This window comes from Rhinopithecus bieti, unplaced genomic scaffold (assembly GCF_001698545.2).
Source record: "Rhinopithecus bieti isolate Rb0 unplaced genomic scaffold, ASM169854v2 scaffold_9981, whole genome shotgun sequence".
NCBI classification, from domain to species: Eukaryota; Metazoa; Chordata; class Mammalia; order Primates; family Cercopithecidae; genus Rhinopithecus; species Rhinopithecus bieti.
In genome coordinates this window covers 2,526,528-2,551,845 of record NW_016806838.1, presented here as the reverse complement: position 1 = coordinate 2,551,845, position 25,318 = coordinate 2,526,528, and the positions used below count along the sequence as shown (strand labels likewise).

At 38.8% G+C, this 25,318-nt stretch overlaps 1 protein-coding gene across 1 annotated transcript in view; it reads left to right on the top strand.

Annotated features, from left to right (window-relative positions):
- The window catches only part of CDC5L (cell division cycle 5 like), a 60,529-nt gene that overhangs the window by 16,361 nt on the left and 18,850 nt on the right, over positions 1-25,318 (top strand). The window contains 10 exon segments of the mRNA XM_017878288.1: positions 1-101; positions 2,381-2,525; positions 4,483-4,671; positions 13,903-14,051; positions 17,100-17,262; positions 19,597-19,761; positions 21,286-21,340; positions 21,343-21,365; positions 21,650-21,892; positions 24,877-25,074. Of these exon segments, the coding sequence (XP_017733777.1) occupies positions 1-101; positions 2,381-2,525; positions 4,483-4,671; positions 13,903-14,051; positions 17,100-17,262; positions 19,597-19,761; positions 21,286-21,340; positions 21,343-21,365; positions 21,650-21,892; positions 24,877-25,074 (1,431 nt within the window).

The following is a 25,318-nucleotide window of genomic DNA, read 5'->3' as shown; positions in this document are numbered from 1 at the left end:
GCCTGCCCTTGGTTTTATGATACTTCCGAGGAAAACTACCAAGCTCTTGATGCAGATTTCAGGAAATTAAGACAACAGGATCTTGATGGGGAGCTAAGATCGTAAGTTGCCTTTCTGATTTTGGAAATGGAAAGGAATAGTAGGAGGAGTCTTACGAAGGGCGAAGTATTATCCTTGTCAGAGCCAGATTTTTATTATTTATTTAAAATTTTTTTTAAATTAATTTTTTTTTTTGAGACGGTCTTGCTGTGTTGTCCAGGCTGGAGTACAGTGGTACAAACACGGCTTACTGAAGACTTGACCTCTTGGGTTCAAGCAGTCCTCCCACCTCAGCCTCCTGAGTAGCTAGGCCTTCAGGTGCACACCACCACACCTAGCTATTTTTTTTTTATTTTGTAGGGTGGGATCTCCTTTTGTTGTCCAGACTGGTCTCAAACTCCTGGGCTCAAGCGATCCTCCTTAAAGTGTTGGGATTATGGGCATCAGTTACTGTGCCTGGTCTAGATTTTTATTAGTACAATGTGGCCTACATATGGTTTTATTTATTTAATGGATTCATCTTTCCGAGAAAATCAGGGACTCTGGCTATCATGTTTTTAGCACAGAATGCTGTTTATGGCTCTTAATTTGAAGTGCGTGGCTCTTAATTGACTGTTTACTGTTTGAATCACATCTTAACTTTTAGGTACTTTTATGAATAGGTTAGTTTTACTGGTGGCTGAGGAATCTGTCAAAATTGAGTCTGGTTTTTTTAGTCTTTAAAAAAATTTGTTTTGTTTTAAGACAAGGTCTTACTCTGTCACCCAGGCTGGAGTACAGTGACATGATCACAGCTCACTGTATCTTCCACCTCCCAGGCTCAAGCGATCCTTCCACCTCAACCTCCCAAGTAGCTGGGACTATACAGCTGTGTGCCACCATGACTGGCTAATTTTTTATTTTTTGTAGAGAGGTGGGTCTTGCCATATTATCCATGCTGGCCTTAAACTCCTAGGCTCATGCTACCCTCCCTTTGCCTCTCTCACAAAGTGTTGGGATTACAGGCATGAGTCACCACGCCCGGCCCTTTTAGTCTTTTCTAGTGAAAAATTTTGTTTTTATTAAGATGAAATTAAAAGAAAAAACTACGGATCCTTTCACTTGATGGGATAGATACACTTTTACAAAATCTTTATGTTTTAGAGGATAGCAGATTTTCGCTATTTCTTGAGATTTTTAGTTTCTTTAAATCTCATACCTGAATATTTTATGGTTGTCAAGGATTTTTTAAAGTTTTCTGCTCTGTTGACCTTTCGTTTCTGTTGATATGAATTGTTACAAAACAACAGCTATCAGTCATTGTAAAATAGGATTTTCTTGTATGTACTCCATTGTATTTATTCCTCAAATTAGGACTTTGCTTTAGGTAGGCTGTACAAATAAAGAGATTGAACAGGAAAACTATTCATTTGGAAGGAGTGCTAAGTGGGGGAGGCAAGAAAGACGCAGAAGGGGAGGAGGTATTCCTGGCGCTTTGAAAGACTGCTTTGAGTCTGTCTTTAGGCTTCTTAACCATGTTTAGATGTCACTTGTCAGTATTAAAACAGCCTTTTTAAAAAAATTGTGAATTTTAAGAATCGTGACAATTTAATAAGTTTTAAAGGGAAATTTAAATATTATATTTTAATTTTATTTCTTTCATACACATTGTCCTTTTTACATACTTGTCATACTTTTTCCTATGTGCACACACGTTTTCATTGACTATTCATAATATAGGAATAGTTTTTCTTTTGACATTATGTGGAATGTTTTGCTTATCACAATCTTCATACTTACATGTTTTAATGTTTAGTACTTCAATTACTTAGGGTGTGTTATTAATAATTTTATTGCTATTCTGAGTTTGCTTTCATCTTGAATATAGTAAGTAATGGTGTAGGGGACCACTTAATGTATATTGTTTTTGCCTTTTTTAAGTTATTTTCTTTTTTTTTTTGAGATGGAGTCTTTCTCTATCGCCCAGGCTGGAGTATAGTGGCGCGATCTCAGCTCACTGCAACCTGCGCCTCCCAGGTTCTAATGATTCTCCTGCCTCAGCCTCCGAGTAGCTGGGATTACAGGCACGCGCCACTACGCCTGGCTAATTTTTGTATTTTTAGTAGAGGTGAGGTTTCGCCATGTTGGCCTGGCTGGTCTCGCACTCCTGACCTCAGGTAATCCACCCACCTGGGCCTCCCAAAGTGTTGGGATTACAGGCGTGAGCCACCGCACTCAGCCTTTTTAGTTATTTTCTTAGAAGTGAGGTTGTTTGTTCAAAGGGTATGAGTATTTGTATGAATTTTAATGTTTTTGCCTATATGTAACTTACAAATCTCTTTTCTACCTTGATCCATGACAGTGAAAAAGAAGGAAGAGATAGAAAAAAAGACAAACAGCATTTGAAAAGGAAAAAAGAATCTGATTTACCATCAGCTATTCTTCAAACTAGTGGTGTTTCTGAATTTACTAAAAAGAGAAGCAAACTAGTACTTCCTGCCCCTCAGGTAATCTGATAAAAGCAAATTTTTCACTATGTGAATTTATATGCTTATATCATTTATTCAGCAAATGTTTGAAGGCCTGTGTACCAGGTTTGTGCTGGATGCTCTTAAGAGATTCACAGTTTAATGGGTGAGACACACATAAAAACAAGTAATTGTGGGTTGGCTATGGTGGCTCACGCCTGTTATTTCAGCACTTTGGGAGACCAAGATGGGCAGATCACCTGAGGTCAGGAGTTCAGGACAGCAGGAGCTCCTGCCCAGCATGGTGAAACCCTGTCTCTACTGAAAATACAGAAATTCGCTGGGCGTGGTGGCACACACCTGTAATCCCAGCTACTCAGGAGGCTGAGGCGGGAAAATCACTGGAACCCTGGAGGTGGAGGTCACAGTGAGCCAAGATTGTGCCACTGCACTCCAGCCTGGGTGACAGAGTGAGACTCTGTCTAAAAAAAAAAAGAAAAAGAAAAACCCACAAGGAATTGTGATATAGTGTGATAAGATAGCTTCAGCCTCTCTGTATAAATTATTGTATCAGGTCTTAAATTGCTCATATGATGGTTTGGTAAGTAATCGTCAACTGTTAACATTTTGTCAACAGGTTAGGGTTTTAGGCTTTTTTGTAGCTGACAAGGGTAAAGGTGTGGTTTGGCTTTGTGGACTTTAAGCTACCTTCTCCCAGGGAATGTTTTGTTGTGTTATGCTTATCTTTTTTGAGACAATAGTTGTGAAAATCAATGTGGGAGTTGTGGAGAAAAGAGATACAAACATTCTTTCATTCAGCTTATTACAGGCTGTATTCTTTTGACTTACTCTAGTTGGTCAGAAACATGGGACCTTAGAGTAACTTTCCTTTTTTTTTTTTTTATGAGACTGAGTCTTGCTCTGTCGCCAGGCTGGAGTACAGTGGCGCCATCTAGGCTCACTGCAACCTCTGCCTTCCGGGTTCAAGCGATTCTCCTGCCTCAGCCTTCCAAGTAGCTGGGACTATAGGCGTGCGCCACCATGCCCAGCTAATTTTTGTGTTTTTAGTAGAGACAGGGTTTCACCATATTGGCCAGGATGGTCTCAATTTCTTGACCTCATGATCTACTCGCCTCGGCCTTCCAAAGTGCTGGGATTACAGGTGTGAGCCACTGTGCCTAGCTAACCTTTTTTTTTTCTGTTTTGAGTAGTACAGCTTTGTAGAATTGGACAGATTTAATGGTGCAGAAGAAAGGACTTAGGAGACCAGAAGAACTCTTTTCCCCTGTGAGCACATTGGCTGCATCAACACAAGATTCTTGGGCATAAACTAATTTTGTCATACCCTGACATTCCTAGTGGGGATATTTATTAAATTGAAATTTTGTCTTTAATTTTTTTCTTAGTACACCTTAGGATATTTATTTTGGTAAAATTACTAACACAACTCCTTTAGATTTTCTTAGGGATCTTGTGGCTCACTGGACTATTTCTGTGTGATATATTAATTGGTTTTCAGTCTTCCTCCTCCAATTTTGTATAAATACTGCTATTTTACATTCTTGGTACATTGATACGTTGATTTGAAAGAATTTAAGTATAGAGATACAGCCTTTGTAGCTTGATTTTATATCATATGTGAATTTTCCCCTCACATTCTGTAAGGAAGACTTTCTAAAGCTATATTATGGAAACTTTCAAAGCCGCAAAAAAGATGAGTACTACCTTGAACCCCTGATACTAATCACACAGCTTTAGCAATTCATTTTTCTGGAATATGGAAATTTAAAGCTGCGTCAGCTCTCAGTTAAAATAGGTTTTTTTTTTGTTTTTTTTTTTTAAAAGAGACAGTTTCGCTGGGTTGCCCAGGTTGGTCCTGAACTCCTGGGCTCAAACAGTTTGCCCCCTCGGCCTCCCAGAGTGTTGGGATTACAAGTGTGAGCCAGTGTGCCCGGCCTCAGTTAAAATGTTGCTTACTATAATTGCGTCCTTTTAGATTTCAGATGCAGAACTCCAGGAAGTTGTAAAAGTAGGCCAAGCGAGTGAAATTGCACGTCAAACTGCCGAGGAATCTGGCATAACAAACTCTGCTTCCAGTACACTTTTGTCTGAGTACAATGTCACCAACAACAGCATTGCTCTTAGAACACCACGAACACCAGCTTCCCAGGACAGAATTCTGCAGGTAAGATGTCATGTAGTAGAATGAGCCTTTTACTTTATTGTCCTTAGAAGTATCATGCAGGAGAACTAAGTGGTTTGGTTGTGTTTCTTTTAGTGTAAATGGTTTGAAACTGAGTCCTGAATGCATAGATCTTGCAACATTTCTGTAGTAGAGAAGCTAAATAGATTCAGCAGTAAGTTTTATTTTCCCATTTATTAATTTGTAACTTTTTGAAGCCAGCCCTTCTACCTTCATTAGTCTTTTGTACCTGTCAGTAAAGCATCGTTTTGTAAAATTTCACATTGCCTACCAATCCTAGAAAGAAAGAAAGACTTTCTTGCATTTCTGTACTTAGCTTCGCATAGTGTGCCTGCAGTTCTGCTTTCTTCCCTCTCTCTAACACCTGGGGTAGACACAGCTTTGTGTGTTCCCAGGGTATCTGTATACCAGAGAATATCCAAACCTACAAAACATAGTTGGGTCTTTTGGTACTCTTACATCTCATTTCCTTGTCTCTGATAGGAATGTAATTTTAAGGTTTTGATTCAAGGCAAACGGTTGTGTAAGGCTTAGCAAGAAAAATAGTTGTGCCCCTCATCCATAGAGGTACTTGTTACAACCCTTTGTTTTACTTTTACCGTTTAAGATCTTTGTTACTCGTTGACCATTTTCAGTTTTGGGCATTATCTGTTGATTTTCCACTTATAATTTGACATTTGGCTTTCACACCCTCTGTGTCCGTCATGCATACATTTTCTCTTCCCCTATTGTCTCTTATAATTTGGTTAGCTTTATATTCTTGGTTTATCTTACGACTCTGTAAATCCTATTCATTGCTAAACCATGAATTATCTTAAAATTTGTGTAAGTTATACAAATATGTAATACTCTTACATATAATATGTAATTTATAGCATACCATTTTACTTTGCGGTATAGTATTTTGTTTTTCTTGGAGTTAATACTTGTTTTATTCAGTTGCTAAGTTTTTTGACTAAGCCCTAATTCAAGTCTAGACTACGCTGGCTGTGTCCGTTTTCTCTAACCTGTGCTGACTTCAGATATTCTTATCTCTTTGAAGAAGTCTTTCTTAGAACTTCCGAATGTTCTTGCCTGGACTGATTTTTCTTCAGGGCTTGTTTATAGCTTGTTCTTTGATTTCCCTTCACTGTCACCCTAGAGAGTCCATTGGATCCCGTCTTTTCGGGCTCCCATGCCTTTGGCTTTCTTGGTTTACTCCCTTGTTCAATGAAGAATATTATTCAGTAGCTTTCAGAGAAAGCATTCATAGGAGGTAGATTTTTTTTTTATTAGTTTTTTTCATTGATAAGGAAAAATTGTATCTATGGTATACAGTATGATGTTTTGATATATGTATGCCTTATGGAACGGCTAAGTCAAGCTGTTTAACGTATACATTACTTTACATATTTATCATTTTTTTGTGGTAAGAACACTTAAAATCTACCCTTAGCAATGTTCAAATGTACAGTATACTGTTATTCACTATAATTACTGCCATGTATAATCTCTTGAACTTATTTCTCCTGTCTTACTGAAATTTTGTGTCCTTTGACAGACATCTCCCTGGTTCCTTCACCCCTCAACCTCTAGTAACCACCATTTTACTCTTTTTCTGTGAGTTTGACTTTTTTAGATCCCACAAATAAGTAAAATCATGGGAAATTTGTCTTTCTGTATCTGGCTTATTTCACTTAATGTAATGTCCTTCAGTTTCATGGATGTTCTCACAAATGACAGGATTTCTTTTTTAAGGCTGAAAAGTATTTTATTGTGTTTATATACAACATATTTTTTAATTCATTTTTCCATTGATGGACCCTTAGGTTATTTCCAGAGGTAGAATTTTTCAAGATCTTGCATATCTGTCAATTACTAATCTACCCTCTTGATTGATAGTATAACTGGGTATAGAATCCCATATTGCAGTGGTTTTTGTTCACAGTGTTGAAGGTAGCGCTGCAGGGTCTTCTGGCTTCCACTGTTGCTCTTGAGACCTCCTATACTGTTCAGTTTGTTAAAAGGAAACCTAGTTTTTTCTTTTCTGGAAGCTTATATTATCTTACATGATTTATGATGCATGTTTCTTGGTGTAGGTCTTTTTCAACTACTGTGGGTCTTTTCATTCTGGAGACTCCTGGCCTTCAATTTTGTAAAATTATTTTGAATTAAATTTTTTTTCTCCCTTTCGTTGATCTCTTTATGAACCTCCAAGTTTTCTGTTAATTCCTCTGCAGTTTTCTATCTTACTGATTTTGATTTATTTGTAGGAGGTTTTTCTCAATTTTATCTTTATTTGGTTTTTAATTTACTCTCGTATATGTAATGTTTAAGTGCTTTTAAAATTTTTTTTTTTTTAACCATCTCTTATTTCATGAGTATCTTATGTCTCTGAGGCTGTTAATGATGGTTTTGTTTTTACAAGTTTTCTTTTCCTTGCATAGTTTCTAAGTTTTTTGTTTTGTTTCCTTTCTGTCTTTCCTGATAGGTATTTCCTCAAATGTCTGGTGCTCTTTGCCTGTGTCTGGAGGTGGGTGGGGGCAATCACAAGCTGATTGGAAACTCTTTGGGTGTGGGTAGGGCTCTTTGACTTTTGGCTTCCCTGGAGACCGATCTGGCTGGGATGTTTCATTGGGGAAATTCTTGATGTCAGTGTTAGTCCTTTTGGGTCAGTGTTAGTTCTTTTTGCTTAGGTTAGTCAGATTCCTCAGAGAAGTAATTTCTAGTCTCCTATCTACAGGGTATAAAGTTGGCCAGCCTCTGGGGAAAAGTTGGGGAAAAGGCTGGATGTCTCCAATCTAAAATAAAAACTTCTGCTTCATTTGTCTATTTTCATAGTGATAATTTTGCTCCTAACTCTTGGTATTCTCTGGTTTAGAAATCTTTTTTGTACTCTCTTCAGAGAGTAAAGCCCCTCTGTCTTTTGTAAATCCTGAGAGACAGAGAGAGAGAGAGAGAGAGAGTGTGTATGTGTGTGTGTGTATGTGACAAAATCTTACAGACTTTGTTTTTTATTATCACTCTCCCTTTTCTTCTCTTTTTATATTGTTTCATGAAAGTTTACGAATTTATGGCACATTAGTTATTAACCAACTCAAGGCTTTGAGGAGGTCTGAACATATGGTTTCAAGTAAATAAGTAAAATATCTAGCATATCAGAAGTTTTAAAAACAGTAATGTGATCTTGCATTTATTTCCTTGGACTCTGAACACAAGTAACGAATGTGTTCTAGGGTGTTCAAGGCCAGGTAAAGTGTCAGATAAGCCTGTTCAGGCAGACTGGGAAAGAGAAAACCTAACCACTCACAGAGGAAACATGGAGGGACCTAAACAATCCGGAATACAGACAGGAATCCACTTAAATGATATAGACCTGTTAATAACAGGGGGCGATAATGGGTATAGATATTGTAAGAATCCCGCTAGCCATCTCCTTCTGGTGGCCCTAAAGTGATGGAGATGCTTCTGATAGAGGCTCTGTCAGTGTTACGTGGCTTAGTATTGCTTGTGCATGTGTAGCACTTATCCAGCCCTTTCATTAAAATACAGAGTGTGCTTTCATGGTTCTGTCACTTTATCCGCGCCTCAGCCTTTCAGATGCCTCCACTTCTCTGACAGATAGGAATAACCTGTCCCCCACTTTTTTTTTTTTTGAGACAGGGTCTCACTCCCATCTCCCAGGCTGGAGTGCAGTGGCACAATCATGGCCACTGTGCCCAGCCAGTTTTTTTACTTTTAGTAGAGACGGGGTTTCGGCATATTGCCCCAGGCTGGTCTCGAATTCCTGGGTTCAAGTGATCTGCCCGCCTTGGCCTCTCAGAATGCTGGGATTACAGGCATGAGACACTGCACCTGACCCCTACTTTTTTCAGTGGTGCTGTTTGAAGAAGTTTGCAAGTGTGATTATTCACACTTGAAATAAAAAAAAAATAGTTTTTTTTTAAATTTTGGGAAAAAATTACATTATAGGGTAATATAAGGGACATTTAATGGAACTCCTTTCATGGTTTTTAAACAGTTTTATTGAGATATCATTCTGACAAAATTCACCCATTTTTACTGTATTTACCGAGTTGTATAGCCATCACCACAGTCAATTTTAGAATAATTACATCATCCAGAAAAAAAAACCCTACCCATTCCCCATTCTCCTCAAACCTGCCAAGTTTTTAGGCACCCATTAATCTACTTTGTATCTCTATAGAGTTCCCTATTCTGCACATAGATGTAAATGAAATCATATATGATGTTTTGTGACTGGCTTTTTTCACTTTGCATAATATCGTCAAGGTTCATCCATGTTGTAGCTTGTATCAGTACTTCATTCCTTTTTGTCATTGAGTAATACTCCATTGTATGAATATACCATGTTTTGTTTATCCACTTATCAGCTGATGGACACTTGGGTTGTTTCTGCCTTTTGACAGTTAGGAATAATGCTTCGAACAGATGCTTGTGTGGACACGTTTTTTTCCTTTCTCTTGCGTATATACTTAGGAGTGGAATTGCTGGGTCCTGTGGTAACTATGTTTAACTTTATGAGGAACTGCCAGACTGTTTTCCAAAGTCGCTGCACCATTTTATTTATTTATTTTTGAGACACAGTTTTGCTCTGTTACCCAGGCTGGAGTGCAGTGGTACAATCATGGCTCACTGCAGCCTTGACCTCCTGGGCTCAAGCGATCCTCCCAACCTGGCCTCCCAAGTAGCTGGTACTACAGGCATGCACCACAAGGCCCAATTAATTTTCTAATTTTTTGTAGAGATGGGGATCTCACTGTGTTGCCCAGGCTGGTCTTGAACTCCTGACCTCAAGTGATCCTTCTGTGCCTCAGCCTCCCAAAACGCTGGGATTATAGGCATGAGCCACCGTGCCTAGCCCGTTGTACATTTTTATTAGGAATGTATAAGGGTTCTAATTCTTTACATCCTCACCAACACTTGTTTTCTTTTTGATTATAGCCTTCTTGTAATCAAACAGATCCTAGTTGTGAAGCGATATCTTGTGTTTTTGATTTGCATTTCCCTAATAGCTAATGACATTTCGTGTGCTTATTGGTCATTTTTATATCTTTGTTGTTGTTGTTGTTACTACTATTATTGAGACAGGGTCTCACTCTGTCACACAGTCTTGAGTGCAGTGGCGCCATTGTGGCTCACTGCAGACTCAACTTCTCAGGTTCAAGCAGCCCTCCCACCACAGCCTCTCAAGTAACTGGGACTACAGGTGTGCACCACTATGCCTGGCTAATTTTTTATTTTTGTAGAGATGGAATCTCACTATGTTGTCCAGGCTAGTCTTGAAGACCTGGGTTCAAGCGATCCTCCCACCTTGGCCTCCCAAAATGTTGAGATTACAGGCGTGAGCCACTGTGCCTGGCCTGGCCTGTGTGTGTGTGTGTGTGTGTGTTTGTGTGTGTGTGTGCGTGTGTGTGTGTGTGTATATTTTTTTTTGAAATGGCTATTCATATTCTTTACCCATTTTTAAATTGGGTTATCTTTTTTTTTTAATTAAAAAATTTTTTTTGTAGAGACAGGGTCTTGCTGGTGTTGCCTAGGCTGGTTTTGAATTCCTGGCTTCAAGCTTCTCCCACCTGAGCTTTCCAAAGTGCTAGAATTATATACATGAACCATTGCACCTGACTGGGTTTTTAATAATTGTAAGAGTTCTTTGTATATTCTGGATGTAAGTTCCTTATCTGATATAACTTGCAAATGTTTCCTCTCATTTTGTAGGTTGTGTTTTCACTTTCTTAATGTTCTCATTTGCAGTACATGAGGTATAGTTTAGCTGTGTTTTTCTTTTTTGCTCATGCATTTAATCTTATCCAAGAAATTCTTTCCAGCCCTGCGTCATGAAGAGTTACTCCCATGTTTTTTCTTCAGATTTTATAGTTTTAGTGCTTACGTTCAGGTCTGTGATCCATTTTGAGTTAGTTTTTGTATGTATTATTAGGTATGGATCTACCTTCATTCTTGGGCATGTGGATATCCAGTTTTCCTAACACAATTTGTTGTAAAGACTGTTCTTTTCCCATTGTATGGTCTTATTAGCAGCCTTTAAAAAAGTCAGTTGACCATTAATGTAAGAGTTTATTTCTGGACTCTCAATTCGGTTTCATTGATCTATTATCTATCCTGTGCCAGTACCACACTGTCTTAATTCCTATAGCCTTGTAGTATCCTTCTGTGTTTTTAATACAGGCTTTTAAACTGATTGTTAAAGAATATTGAAGTAATGAGTGAATGTTAACTGAGAGAGTAGTAGTTATTTTGAAAAAGCACAAAACAGGTTTAGAACCTGAGCCATATACAGTAAGTTTGGGGCTTGTAACTTTGAATTCCTCTTCTAAAAGATGTGGGGAAAGTTACATATTTGTTGGAATTAGGTTTAGCTGTAACAGAAAACCTCTTAATAGTGGCCTAAATAGAATAGAGATTTATTTCTGTTTCATGTTCTAAATGTTGAGAGATAAATCAAACGGGCTTGTGTGGCACTCCCTGGTGTCAGGGACCTGGGCACCTGCTTTTTTGTCCTCCCCCATGTCAGGTTTCTCTTCTTAGTTTCTCCTCGTGGCAGGTACAGTCGCTGCAGGGCCAGCCATCGTGTTTGCATATAGCCTGCAAGAAGGAGGAAAAAGGGCACACCCTTTCCCTTCTTAAGAACACGTCTCTTGTACACATCATTCTGTCTGTCCTGCTGGCCAGAACTTAGGCACACATGTCCTAGCTACTGGGACATGGGATATTTGTTCTGGGTAGCCAGGTGCCGGTTAAGAATTGAGGCTTCTGTTACTATGGAGGAAGAGAATGGGTGCTTGGTGACAAGGAGAAGTCTCTGCCACAGTAAAATAAATATCTGCTAATGAAAATGATTATGATTGGTTGAAGCCCTTTGGAACCTCTAAGATAAACTGACAGAAGTTGAGATTTAGTCTAGTCTGTGACATATTTTTATGTAAAATTTTGATAAATTTAGTTTTCACTTTGTGAGCTTTTATTGGTTCAGTGTCTCTGTTCTATGTGTGATAAAGGTGGTACCTCTGGCTGCTGTTGTGTGTAGCTAGGGATAAGAGGAATTTTGCTTGTCTCTCTTGGCCTCCTCTGATCTAGTCTAGGATACATCAGTCAAGATTTAATTAAGGAAACAGAACCATTATGAAAATCATGGAATAAGGAATTTGTTAGAGGAATTAGTCCCATATACGGTTATGAGAAAAGCAGGGCATTAAAGGTCTGAAAAGGAGCGTTGAAGATCGGAGAAAGGTCACTAGCCCTGGTGTGGGGTGAGTTGTAGCTTATAGGGAAATCTGGAGGCTAGGCATGGAAGTCTGGAGGGTTCTTGGCTCTTTGTCACTACTGTTTCTGTGAGTTTGAAGCAGAAGTCTGGTCACCAGGGCTGCCTATAAAGGAGGAGAATTGGATATATGGAGCAGTGGGGTGGAAGGACACGCTGAAACTCGCCAACTCCTCTGCAAGTCACTACCTCTAACCAATGATGGCCGTCAGAGCGTAGTGGTTGCTACTTCACCTCTGTCACCTCTGCTTCTCCTTCTGCCTCTATCTCTGTTTTACTTTTGATGAACTCTAACTCAGTACCAAGAGGGAAGAGGATTCTGGGAAACATCCCAGTGTAACCAGGTGGACAAAGGATAATTCACCACATAGGAGACAGCTCTCAGATGCCCCGACATTTTACTGGACCAAACTCCCCCACTCCTTAGCCACACCGTTTTTGGGAGTGTTGCCTGTTTGTAATTTTGACACATATGATATGTCACATGTCACCCACTCTTCCAGGAATATATACTTTTGCCATTTGATTCTAATTTCTCCTCTTTCCTGTGCAGAAGTTCTAAGCCTACATATGTTTCTTTCTAGTAAATGCTTTATATTTGGAATAGCAAAAAGGACACACATAGGGTCTTTGATAATGTAAAAGTCAAGATTTTTTTTTCGTGAGTAAAGATATACAGAATAACGGAATAAGTCTTGCTCTGGTTATTTTCATTTTGCCTTGAAATTTAGTGGTTTAGTGCATTTTACTAAGCTTATGACTTCTGTGAGTCAGGGATTCAGACAGGGCACAGAAGGAGTGGTTCGTCTGTGCTCCGTGATGTCTAGGGCCTTGTAAGGAGGACTCAGCAGTTCTGTGTGATTCGATGGATAGGGGATAGAGTCTTTTGGAGGTGTTGTCTTTCCATGTCTGGTGGTTGATGCTGGCTGTTGGTTGGGTGGGTCCTCAGCTGGGAATGTGGAGTGAATCCGCATGTGGTCTTTCCATGTGGCTTGGGCTTTCTCATAGTGTGGTGGTCTCAGAACAGTTGAAATTCTCACATGGTGTCTCAGGGCTCCAGTGTGAGTGTGGTGGGAAGCTGCGTAATGTTTTTCTAAACTAACCTTGGAGGTCAAGCATTGTCACTTTTGTTGTATTCTGTTGGTTACAGGTGAATCACAAGTCCACCTAGATTTATGGGGAGGGAATATAGACCCGACCTCTTGATGGAAGGAGTATCATGGTTGGATTTTAAGAACATGAAACATGAGAGAGAGAAGGTTGTGACCATCTTTGTAAAATAAACTCTGCCACAGGCCCTAAGTTGGACATTAAGAGATTTATGGGTACAAAGATAGCACTGAGGACAGCGTTATAGTAGAGGGACTAAAGAGAACATGGGCAGTTCTGCCTGAAGAGATCAGGCAAGACTTCTGAAAGGGACCTGACCCCCACAAGTTGTTTTCTTGTGCAGTGGAAAGGTTGCTTGGGAGTATCTTAAGTTTCAGTAGAAGAAACAGACCTCAGAGACACTAATGAAGACTAGATAGAGAATTCAGTGGTGAAGCCAGACTAAAACCCAGGCATTCAGACATTTGGCCTAAGCTCACACTGGGAAATTTGAATTCTTGTATTTCATGATTATAGAGAGGTTTGGCACAGGTAATAGGAGAAGTTTTTGGGTAATAGTAATTTCATATGTGAGGCCACAAAAGTGCACCTCTACACATAAAACTTTATTTGATATGTAAATCTTCTGATGTGATGTGTTAGATTGATAGAAGGAATGGAAACATTGAAATCTGACATGACTGGTATTCATTTTCTCTGTTGGTTTTCGTTGAGAAAATGAGTAAGACTTCTGCCTGCTTCAAGATTTGTATAGTAGGACCAGAAGAGATTCTGCAAGCCTGTCTAAACTGTTAACCGTGCTTCTTTGCCTGCTTGTTTGTCAGGAAGCCCAGAACCTCATGGCCCTCACCAATGTGGACACCCCATTAAAAGGTGGACTTAATACTCCGTTGCATGAGAGTGACTTCTCAGGTGTCACTCCACAGCGGCAGGTTGTACAGACTCCAAACACAGTTCTCTCTACTCCATTCAGGTATTGTAAATGAACATGTTTTTTTATTTTAGAAAAACTTGAATTCAAGGACTTAGCATGTTTGCTTTAGTAATGTTTATGGAGAGTGAATACTTATTGTGTTGAGTTTTCCTCTTTGATTTCTTCTTCACAGTAATAAATAATAGTGTCTGGGAAATGGTTAAATACTGTGGAGTGCCTCTCCTTTTTTCTTTTTTTAAAGATGGAGTCTCGCTCTGCCACCCAGGCTGAAGTGCAGTAGCACGATCTCAGCTTACGGAACCTATCTGCCTCTCGGGTTCAAGCGATTCTCATGCCTCAGCCTCCCAAGTAGCTGGGATTACAGGCGTCTGCCACCACACCTGTCTAATTGGAGTGTCCTTTTGCAAAACTTTGGATCCTGTCACGTTATTTTTGAATACTTTGTGTTTGATTTTAGAGTAGATTGATTCGTTTTTAATGATTACTTTGTGAATTTTATTAAAATTGTAATCCTTTTATGTATTACTTTCCCTTCAGCATTTTATTGTGAAAATTTCAGACATTTAGAAAGGTTGAAAGAATGTGTGGAAGTTATCAGTATTGAAATGGAGTCACTTAATGTTACATTTTAATGAAAAAGGAAGCCTCATGCTCATATGCCCATGACAGAAATTATTCCAGGGATCTTCTGAAAACCACACAAATTCCAGATAAGTTGCTTCTGTGAAGATGTTGCCCTACCAACAGCCAGTACAGGTTGAGCATCCCAAATCTGAAAATCCAGAATGCTCCAAAATCCAAACTTTTTTTTTTTTTGAGACGAAGTTTCGCTCTTGTTGCCCAGACTGGAGTGCAGTGGTGTGAACTCGGCTCATCACAACCTCCGCCTCCTAGGTTCAAGCAATTCTTCTGCCTCGGGCTCCCGAGTAGCTGGGATTACAGTCTTGCGCTGCCACGCCCGGCTAATTTTGTATTTTTAGTAAAGATGGGGTTTCTCCATGATGGTCAGGCTGGTCTCAAACTCCTGACCTCGGGTAATCCACCCACCTCAGCCTCCCAGAGTGCTGGCATTACAGGTTTGAGCCACTGCGCCCGGCCAAAATCCAAACTTTTTGAGCACCAACATGACACTCAAGGGAAATGCTCATTGAAACGTTTCAGATTTCAAATTTCCTGATTTGCCATGCTCAACCAGTAAGTATAATGGAATTATCCCCAAATCCGAAAAAAATCCCATATCTATAACTCTTCTGGTCCCCCATTTCAGGTAAGGGATACTCTTATGTATACCGGCAATGAAAACAAATGCCACCTCCTGTGATAAGTCCCTGTAACCAATGGTCTTTGTTTCAAAACAGTTTACGTAGACTCCTCCCTTGTATCTTTAAAAACTTCTCCTTGCCCCAACACTCTCAGGTATACCTATGGTCTGTTATAGCACACATATCCCACATTGTAATCCCTTGCTGTTCCCAAATAAACCCTTTGTTTTGGAGACCCAGTCTCTCACCTGTTGAAGTTGACAAATGGTAAAGTGAACATCCATATACCTACCACTTAGATTCTAAGATCATTAATATTTTACTATATTTGCTTTATCGCATATCCATCCACCAATCCATCATATTTTTTAATGAGTTTCAAAGTAACTTGCAGATACCAGTTTGCTTGATCCCTAAACACTTCCACATGCGTTAACTGGAATTCAGTATTTCTTTATAACTCTTTTGCTTAGTTTTAAGCTGCTGTTTTTTAAGAAGAATCTTCAAAATACAAATGTTATGGAAGCATGTAGTAGTAAAATGGAATTGGAACTTACAGTGGTTGGATATATTTCGGGTTTACTTTGAATTTTAAGTGTTAAGATATGTCCTCCTACTGGTTATTTAGTAGAGAAAGCACTTCAGGCTATTACAGGTGTCATGACAGCAGAACCAAGAAGCACTGACAACCAGTTGTAGACATTTAACACTTCTTGAGAGTCTTGTAAGAGAACGTAATACCTCACTTCCTATGTTTAGTTGGCCCTCTGTATCTGAGGGTTCCACATTTGTGGATTCAACCAACTGTGGATAGAAAATATTCCAAAAACTCAAACAGTACAACAATAAAAAATAACACAAATAAAAACACAATATAACAACTATTTATATAGCATTTACATTGTATTGGGTATTATAAGTAACCTAGAGATGATTTAAAGTACACGGGAAGATGTGCATACGTTATATGCAAATACGATGCCGTTTTATATCAGGGACTTGAGTATCTGCAGATTTTGGTCCTGGAACCGATCCACCGATCCCCTGTGAATACTTAGGGACAACTGTATGTCTTGTCTCTCACCTAGATTGTAAAATCCTTGGGGGCGGGAACCACGTCTTATGTGATAACACCTTACTTATCAGGAATAGCTGTCTGGCAGCATCACCATTCTGCAACACACCAATATACAGGAAATAGGCAACCAGGGAAAAAAAAGGCTTTGAATATTTAAAATATAGGTTGCTGCAAATTCTGTGGATCTTATACCTAGGAGAATCTCTTAGGCCTCCCTCAGGAACTTACTCATGTTTACATGTGATTCCAAAAGTGTGGTGTTTGGTTTCTAAACAAAATGTAAAAGGAGGAACTATTTAAAGTGTGTACATTGGTAATAATGACAGTGACAATGATGTGAGAACCAACAGCTTGATAGGGAGGGTAGGAGACAAATATATACCAAACTCAAAGAGTCATCTGGGGTCATTGAGTGTGGTGGCCCACCTCCCTGCCCGCTGCATGTTCCTAGCTGCCCTAATGTGCCAAGAAAAAGTTGAAATAATGTTTAGTGGGTGCAGTTTAGGAAGGCAAGAAAATATCAAATATAGTGATTATTTTAAGTCAATAAAATAAAAATACCATGCTAGCTAGACCAAACATTGATTTTAACCTAGAGATCCTAACAAAACCAGCTAGACAGAATTTCTGAAATCTTTATTCCTTTTTTTTCTATATTTCCTGTGGAATAATTTATGTGAAAAACATTTGAAAGCACAATCTAAATATAAGTGGCACTTCTGTTAATTGGGATTCCTGTCTTTCTAGGACTCCTTCTAATGGAGCTGAAGGGCTGACTCCCCGGAGTGGAACAACTCCTAAACCGGTTATTAACTCTACCCCGGGTAGAACTCCTCTTCGAGACAAGTTAAACATTAATCCTGAGGATGGAATGGCAGACTATAGTGATCCCTCTTATGTGAAACAGATGGTAAATGTCAATTCCCTTTTAATACTCTTAAATTTTTTTTTAATATCTCATGGGTGCCAAATTAAAATTTCTCCTGTTCGTGCATATCACGTATACCTCAAGAATCTATACACCTGTGGATGCCAGAAAAAGAGAATGATTTGTAAGACTTGATGAAAGGGAATATTTTGGGCTCAAAACCCATCTTTCTTTATGCTTGCTAGGTTTGTGAATATTGATGTTTGTTGTTGATTTCACTGAAGTTTTCTTCAGCAAGGTGAGGTAGAAAGCTAATTGTAGGCCGGGCGCGGTGGCTCAAGCCTGTAATCCCAGCACTTTGGGAGGCGAACGGGCGGATCACGAGGTCAGGAGACTGAGACCCATCCCTGGCTAACACCGGTGAAAACACCGTCTCATACTGAAAAATACAAAAAACTAGCCGCGCGAAGGTGGTGGGCCGCCCTGTAGATCCCAGCTACTCCGGAGGCTGAGGCAGGAGAATGGGTGGTAAACCTGGGAGGCGGAGCTTGCAGTGGACCTGACGACCGGGCCACTGCACCCTAGCCCTGGGAGACAAGAGCCAAGACTCCGCTCTCAAAAAAAAAAAAAAAAAAAAAAAGACCCAGCTAATTGTAAAAGTTAAGTTTCTGCTTCGCCCGTGTTATGTGCATTTATTACCTTTGCCTCATGGGCCTTACTTATGTAATGCCCACAGAAACTCATTGTGAAATTAAAAAAAACAAACTTCTAATATACCTGGCTTGTCTTCAAGTCTTACAAAATTAATTCTAAACTTCATGTATATATTTGTCTTGATTTATATATGTTTCTAAAGTTCAAATTGATCATCAACTTAAAGCCAACTCTGAATGGATACATACAAGAATTAAACAGATTAAGAACCTCATGAGTGCAGCAGTGTGCATTTGGACATTTGAAGGGGATCTAAAGTTGAAAATATAGATGTCTTTGTCGTGAGGAAATTTATATTGCTGGGGAGATTGGCAGGTACTAAACTTCATCCAAAGGATAACTGTATCATCAGAAGACAGAAGTAAGCCCTTTGAGTAAAGCCAGTGTGCTTAGGGTAGTTAAAGAAGGGAATAAATCACATTTTTGGGTAACAGGAAAGGCCTTATTGGGAAGAGGTATGCCAGAAGGAAGGGTGGGGGCCTGTCCCAGATGGAGATAGACCAGTGGACTAAGCACAGATGAGTTTCTAAGAATGCAACTCATATGTTCTTCACACCTGGTACATGAAGTACTCGAGGATGGACTGGAAAACCTCTTGGGTACCCAGGAGGTTTTTGGAACCAGGACCTACTGTTCGTTTCGTCTGCATGGGATTTAGTATTTTATTAACAATAAACATATACATACGGCCGGCGCGCGGTCGGCTTCAAGCCTGTAATCCCAGCACTGGTTGCGAGGCCGCAGACGGGCCGGATCAACGAGGTCGAGGCAGATCGAGACCCAATCCTGGCTAACACGGTGGAAACCGCGGTCTCTACTAAAAACTAGCAACAAAACTAGCCGGGCGACCGTGGCGGCGCTGAGTCCAGCTAACGGAGGCCTGAGACAGGAAATGGCGTGAACCCGGGACGGCGGAGCTTGCAGTGAGCTGAGACCCGGCCACGAGCACTCCAGCCTGGGTGACAGAGCGAGACTCCGTTCTCAAAAAAAAAAAACAAGAAAAAAAAAAAAAAACAAAAACCAATAAAATATACAGTACAAATTCAAGTATTTTTCAGAGTGGGTTTTATTAGTCCAAGGACAGACTAACTTTTGAACCTGTTCTTTTCATTTACTGTTAACTTTCGATGTCAGAAATGTGTTCCCTCAAATGAAAATTATAGTGGTCTTTTTTTCTGCCCTGGCCTCAAACCTCCTGTTGGAATATCCCAGAGTATCTTCAGTGATCACAAGTGAAAGTTTTTGATTGGTCTTAATGTTGGGAAGAAGAGGGGATAGAAAATAAACAAAACCCTTGTCTTAGCTCTGAAGTCAGGATTATTTTTCTAGAATTAATATTAGGCTGATTTTTTTTGAGACTTTTTTTCTCTTTCTGTAATTTTTAATTTTTGTAGATACGTAGTGGGTGTATATGTTTATGGGGTACATGAGATATCTTGATACAGGCATGCATGTGTAATAATCACACCATGGAAAATGGGGTATGCATCCCCTCAAGCATTTAACCTTTGTGTTAGAAACCATCCAATTATTCTCTTAGTTATTTTAAATTGTACAGTTATTTTGACTAGACTGTTGTGCTATCAACTTTTAAGAGACTCATAAAATTCTGGTTGAATATTCAATATGCATGAATTGAGAAGGACCACTTCTTTTCTACAGGAAAGAGAATCTCGAGAACATCTCCGTTTAGGGTTGTTGGGCCTTCCTGCCCCTAAGAATGATTTTGAAATTGTTCTACCAGAAAATGCCGAGAAGGAGCTGGAAGAACGTGAAGTAGATGATACTTACATTGAAGATGCTGCCGATGTGGATGCTCGAAAGCAGGTGGGTAACTGTACTGAAAGAAGCATGAGTTCGGCTGAATGTGTCAGTAGGCTCGAAGAATGAAGAACAGCCATTAAATGTCTCAAGATTTCTACCTAGTTCTTTTTAATATTGAAAAAACTTCTGAAGTAAATAATTTATGTCATTAATAATGTATCCTCACATAATTAATATACTTACAATATTTTGATGGACATTCTTAAATATATATATATGGAAATTTAAATACATTTTGTCAAATTCATTATGCTTCTCTAAAATACACATAGGTAGTCTTTTAGACATTGCTTGAATCTAGCAAAGAAAAGATGTTATTGGTTAGTCTTGAAAACAAATACATCTTGGTTTCTGAGTGGTGCGATGGTACGAGCCTGTAGTCTCAGCTATTGAGGAGGCTAAGGTGGGAGGGTCCTTTGGGCCCAGGAGTTTGAATCCAGTCCGGGGAACATAGTAAGACATGTATCTAAACTAGAGTTGGAAATTTAGATAGAGTATGTCAGAATAATATTAGTAACACTTTGTAGTAATATATCTTATACGTAATTACTTTCTCATTTGCACATAACAGCACAGTGATATAAACAGGATTAGTATTACAGGTTGAACATTGCTAATCCAAAAATCCAACATCTGAAATGCTCCAAAATTCAAAACTTTTTGAGTGCTGACCTGATGCTCAAAAGAAATGCTCATTGAAGCTTTTTGAATTAGAGTTAGTATAATGCAGATGTTCCAGAATCTGAAAAAATCAGAAATCCAAGATACTCTGGTCCCAGATATTTCTAATAAGGAATACTCAACAAGCTCAGATGAATTCAGGTCTCATGGTCTCAACTTTCTCAGGTCTAATGGTGGGTAAGTGGTGAATCCTAAGCTAGTACTGATATTATATGACCCTTTCAGTGAGTCTTGCTGCAGTCCATTGCTGAATGATTTTAGGTACCTTTAATCTCAGGCGATTGGAGTGAGAATGACATCAATGGAAATAATATTTTAGAGGGGACCGATATGAATGTGCTTTTCAGTGGGGAACAGAGGATGATACTTTCTGTGTTTAGTTCTCAGCTACTTTGAGTTACATTTACTCCTTCAGAAATGGCGTGAAATTTTAATGTGTTATCGCACATTATTCATAAGAATCAGGAAACTACATTTTTTGGCTGGCTTTTTGAATTAAAAGTCAGTAATTTTGGAGTGAAAGGGAAGAAAGAGTTGTGTCGTGGGAGTCTCTTTGGAGTTTAGGTTTTCCATTTAGATGAGAAGTTTGTTGTGTGATGGATGGATCCATGCAAATTTGGAGAATGCACTAGTAGACATTGGAAGCTCTTAGTTTCTATTAAAATGAGAGTGAATAGACTGATTCATTTCTGTTGCCTTAGCGTTGCCTTTCTACAAACTTAAACCGATTTCTAAACTTTAGCTATTGAACACACATGATCTTACATACCAAAGTGTTTTTAGCTTTATTGAGAGATATCAAATATGCTATAGCTGCAATAAAGGATATAAAAATTCATTTTTTAGGCCTAACGAGATGACAGAGCGTGTAAGGAAATGAAACGAATGCATAAAGCTGTCCAGAAGATCTGCCCAGACCATCAGAAGTAAGTGTGTAGAATTTCTTGGTTTAGGAGTTTTAAGTTTCTTTTTATATGATGCTGCTTTTTACATCATTCAAAGACTATAAAAAAATTTCATCTACTTTCTGGAATATAGCAAAGTAATTCTCAAACCCAATCTTTCAAATGTTTCACTAGTACCAGAATTTAGAAGGAAAAAAGTAGAAATTGCTTTTGAAAATGTAAAACTGCTATTCGTGCTACATTCGTAACAATATTAATATATTGCAGTGATATGTTTGGTAATTGTATTTGTTTTAACATTTTAGGTAAATGAAACTATTCTAAGACCCTTAAATGTAGAACCGCCTTTAACAGATTTACAGAAAAGTGAAGAACTAATCAAAAAAGAAATGATCACAATGCTTCATTATGACCTTCTACATCACCCTTATGAACCATCTGGAAATAAAAAAGGCAAAACTGTAGGGTTTGGTACCAATAATTCAGAGCACATTACCTATCTGGAACATAATCCTTATGAAAAGTTCTCCAAAGAAGAGCTGAAAAAGGTATGATTGAGCTGGACTATTTCTTCTTGAGATTTAGTTATTTGTTAGGTGGTGTGTATCATGGACAAATAATGAACTTATTTTTCCCCATTGGTATTCATAAACAACTGAAATATATGATTAGGAGATACATGTTTAGATTGTTATGAAGGAGACATACTTTAAATACCTCCATCCCCCATGTTCAGTGTGATAGACCTTTATCAAATAAACATCTGCAGGGTGTTTTTGGTTCATGGGTATTAATGGCTTGGTTGATACTTGTTACAGTTGCCATTTTCTGTATTCAGCTTTGCTATCCCTGAATAAAAATTAGATGCCTTTAGTACCTAAACCTCACTTATTTAGAATAATATGAAGAGGTGAGAAAGACTAATATAAACATGTTTATAGATTAAACCTTTTACCTGTTGAAAAAAAGGAAGTATTTTTTTTACTGACGATATTCCCCTCACATGATTTCCCCCTACTCTTTTGGATAAGGACATGAAGACATGATTTCTTGTATGAAGTCTATGTCTGGTCTTTTCTTCTATACGCATTTTATTCCTTCTGTTTTGACAGAGCAAACAACTGTGATTGTAAATAAAAATCTCCATAATTGTATAAGAAGATACAGTGAGTCTCATAGTTGGAAGCAGAGTGGTCATTAGTTTAAAAGTCTTTTTTTCTTTAGCCTTCAGCCCTGAGGAGCAGTGATAGACCCATGGATTTGGAATGAGCTGCTGCATACTTAGGATGAAACAAACAAGATTCTTACAAACTCTCCTGTCTTCTCTCTTGCATTTTTCCTCTTTTTTCCCTTCTCACAATTTCTTACTTTGTATTTTCTGTATTGCGTAACTAATACATATTTATTATAGGATTTTTAGAAAATAGAGAAAGGAAGGAGGGTTTCGATTTATATTTCAACAACTTGTCCCTGATTTCAGAGTAACTTTGAGTCACTCATTTTTTAGTAAGTGCAATAGGGAAACTGACATCTGTTGAGTTGTCTCCTCTGTTGAGCACATGTAATCATTGAACTGGGATTGAGAATCAGGCTACGAAATTGATACTTGCACAGTTTCCTCTTTTTAAAGTGAAAATATGAGGGGAAGAGGAATTTAGGAAATAAATTTTCCTAAATTATATGTATGGAAACCTGAAACAGGGATCACGTTGTTGCTTTTGGAGATTCTGTAGAGGATAAACCCTAACACAGTTTTTGAAAAATAATAATTCTAAGTATTCGTTTGTAATTGTTTGAAACAAAGTAGCTTAAATATTCTCTCATATTTTATTTATCTGTGTATATTTCTCTGTGTTCCAAAAAGAATTTGAAGCAGCTATTTACTTAGCAGATTATTTATGGATAGTTTAAAGATAACTTACCCATATTCTCTCCTAAGATCTGAACTTGTAAATTTTTATTGTGTACAGTTTCAGAGTGAAATAGCATTTCTCTTTTAATAAAGTGTCAGATTTTCTTTTTCTTTAATATACTTTCTTTAAGGTATGTTAAAATTGATTTGTTTCCATTATTTCCCTTAAGAGTTATTGTTTAAGTGTCCATTTTTCTCCTATAGAGATGATTTTCCATTTCTTTGTTAACATTGTTTATTGATCATTTCTCTTGATTTTATAGATTTTGATATGTTTATTTTTATTATTACTAGAAAGATTGAAAGCCTTCTGTAAGGCACAGAAGGTGGTTCCCAGTTTTTCATAAGCAGTGAAGCAAAGGGCTGGGAAAAAATTCATATGCTTATGGAATTCTTTGTGTCTGGCATTGGGCTAGGCTCTATAGTATATTGTTCACTTAATCCTAATAACAAACACGTCTGATCTAAGGTCAGCATCATAATTGCTTGGAAAGGTATTTTTCAGCTTTCCAAGCTGAAAAAGCCTGAGAAATGGGCTCAGATAAATTAAGCAAGCTCAGAGAGCTGCTTAAATGGTGAAGCTGTGATCTGAACCCAGGCCTGTCCAGCTTTCCCTCTCATTCTGTCATTTTACACTATTTTCTTTAGTAGTGAACTAAGCTGGTTTATGATCTGTCATCTGATTCGTGCCCCAGTTTCATTTTCTGGCAATGTCAGGGGCATTCCTTCAGGATGAGAAAAAAGCTACGTGACAAAAAGACGCCTAGCTCCTCTTTACCATCACGTGAGGTCCTGCACGTACGGCGGAGTGGGAGAGTGGAAGGCGCACACCCATTGGTGCCGTTTGTATTCTGCCTCATCTGCCTGCTAACGATGTGGTCCTAACAAGTTGTTGAATCTCTATGAGCCTTAGTTTCATTAGCCTTTTTTTTTTTTTTTTTTTTTTTGAGACCGAGTCTCGCTCTGTTGTACAGGCTGGAGTGCAGTGGCGTGATCCCAGCTCACTGCAACCTCCACCTCCTGGGTTCAAGTGATTCTTGTGCCTCAGCTTCCCAAGTAGCTAGGATTACAGGCGTGTGCCACCACACCCTGCTAATTTTTGTATTTTTAGTAGACACGAAATTTTGCTGTGTTAGCCAGGCTGTCTTGAACTCCTGGCCTCTTTATCTGCCCACCTCAGCCTCCTAAAGGGCTAGGATTACAGGATTGAGCCACTATGCCCGGCCTAATTTCATTAGCTTTTAAATGAGGTTAATATTGGCTAATTTGTAAGGTGATTGTTATCTTTGGATATAATGTAGGTAAAACTTTTAAACCTAGTTTCTCACACACAATAGGTACCTGAGAAATGATAACTGCTATTATAGTGAGTGAAAGCAAAGGATGTTTATACTTTCGAGGAAACATGGATGCTTGACTTTTAAAAAGCAGTCTGCATTGACTGAAAGGCTTCTGAGGCTGTTTTTCCTAGGTATTGTTATCCCCCCTTCCAAAAAACAACCGATCACATCTCCTTGGCTTTGGCTCAAGGAAGGAGGGAAAAAGTTAGTCTTCTAAAGCTCTCTGGATATGGCAAGTGTTTGTAGTACTTAAACTTACTGTAATTATTATTGTAAACAGGCCCAGGATGTTTTGGTGCAAGAGATGGAAGTGGTTAAACAAGGAATGAGCCATGGAGAACTCTCAAGTGAAGCCTATAACCAGGTGTGGGAAGAATGCTACAGTCAAGTTTTATATCTTCCTGGGCAGAGCCGCTACACACGGGCCAATCTGGCTAGTAAAAAGGACAGAATTGAATCACTTGAAAAGAGGCTCGAGGTTGGTATCCTTTCAGAATTTTAATTTTAAATGTACTTTGATTGAGGTAATGAACCAAATAATGCCACTGGAGACAATCTCAGAAAAATACACCTGAGGTGCTTATTGCCTTTTTAGTTCTTGGAGAAAAGTACATTTAAGTGTTGAATTTGGCCGGGCGCGGTGGCTCAAGCCTGTAATCCCAGCACTTTGGGAGGCCGAGACGGGCGGATCACGAGGTCAGGAGATCGAGACCATCCTGGCT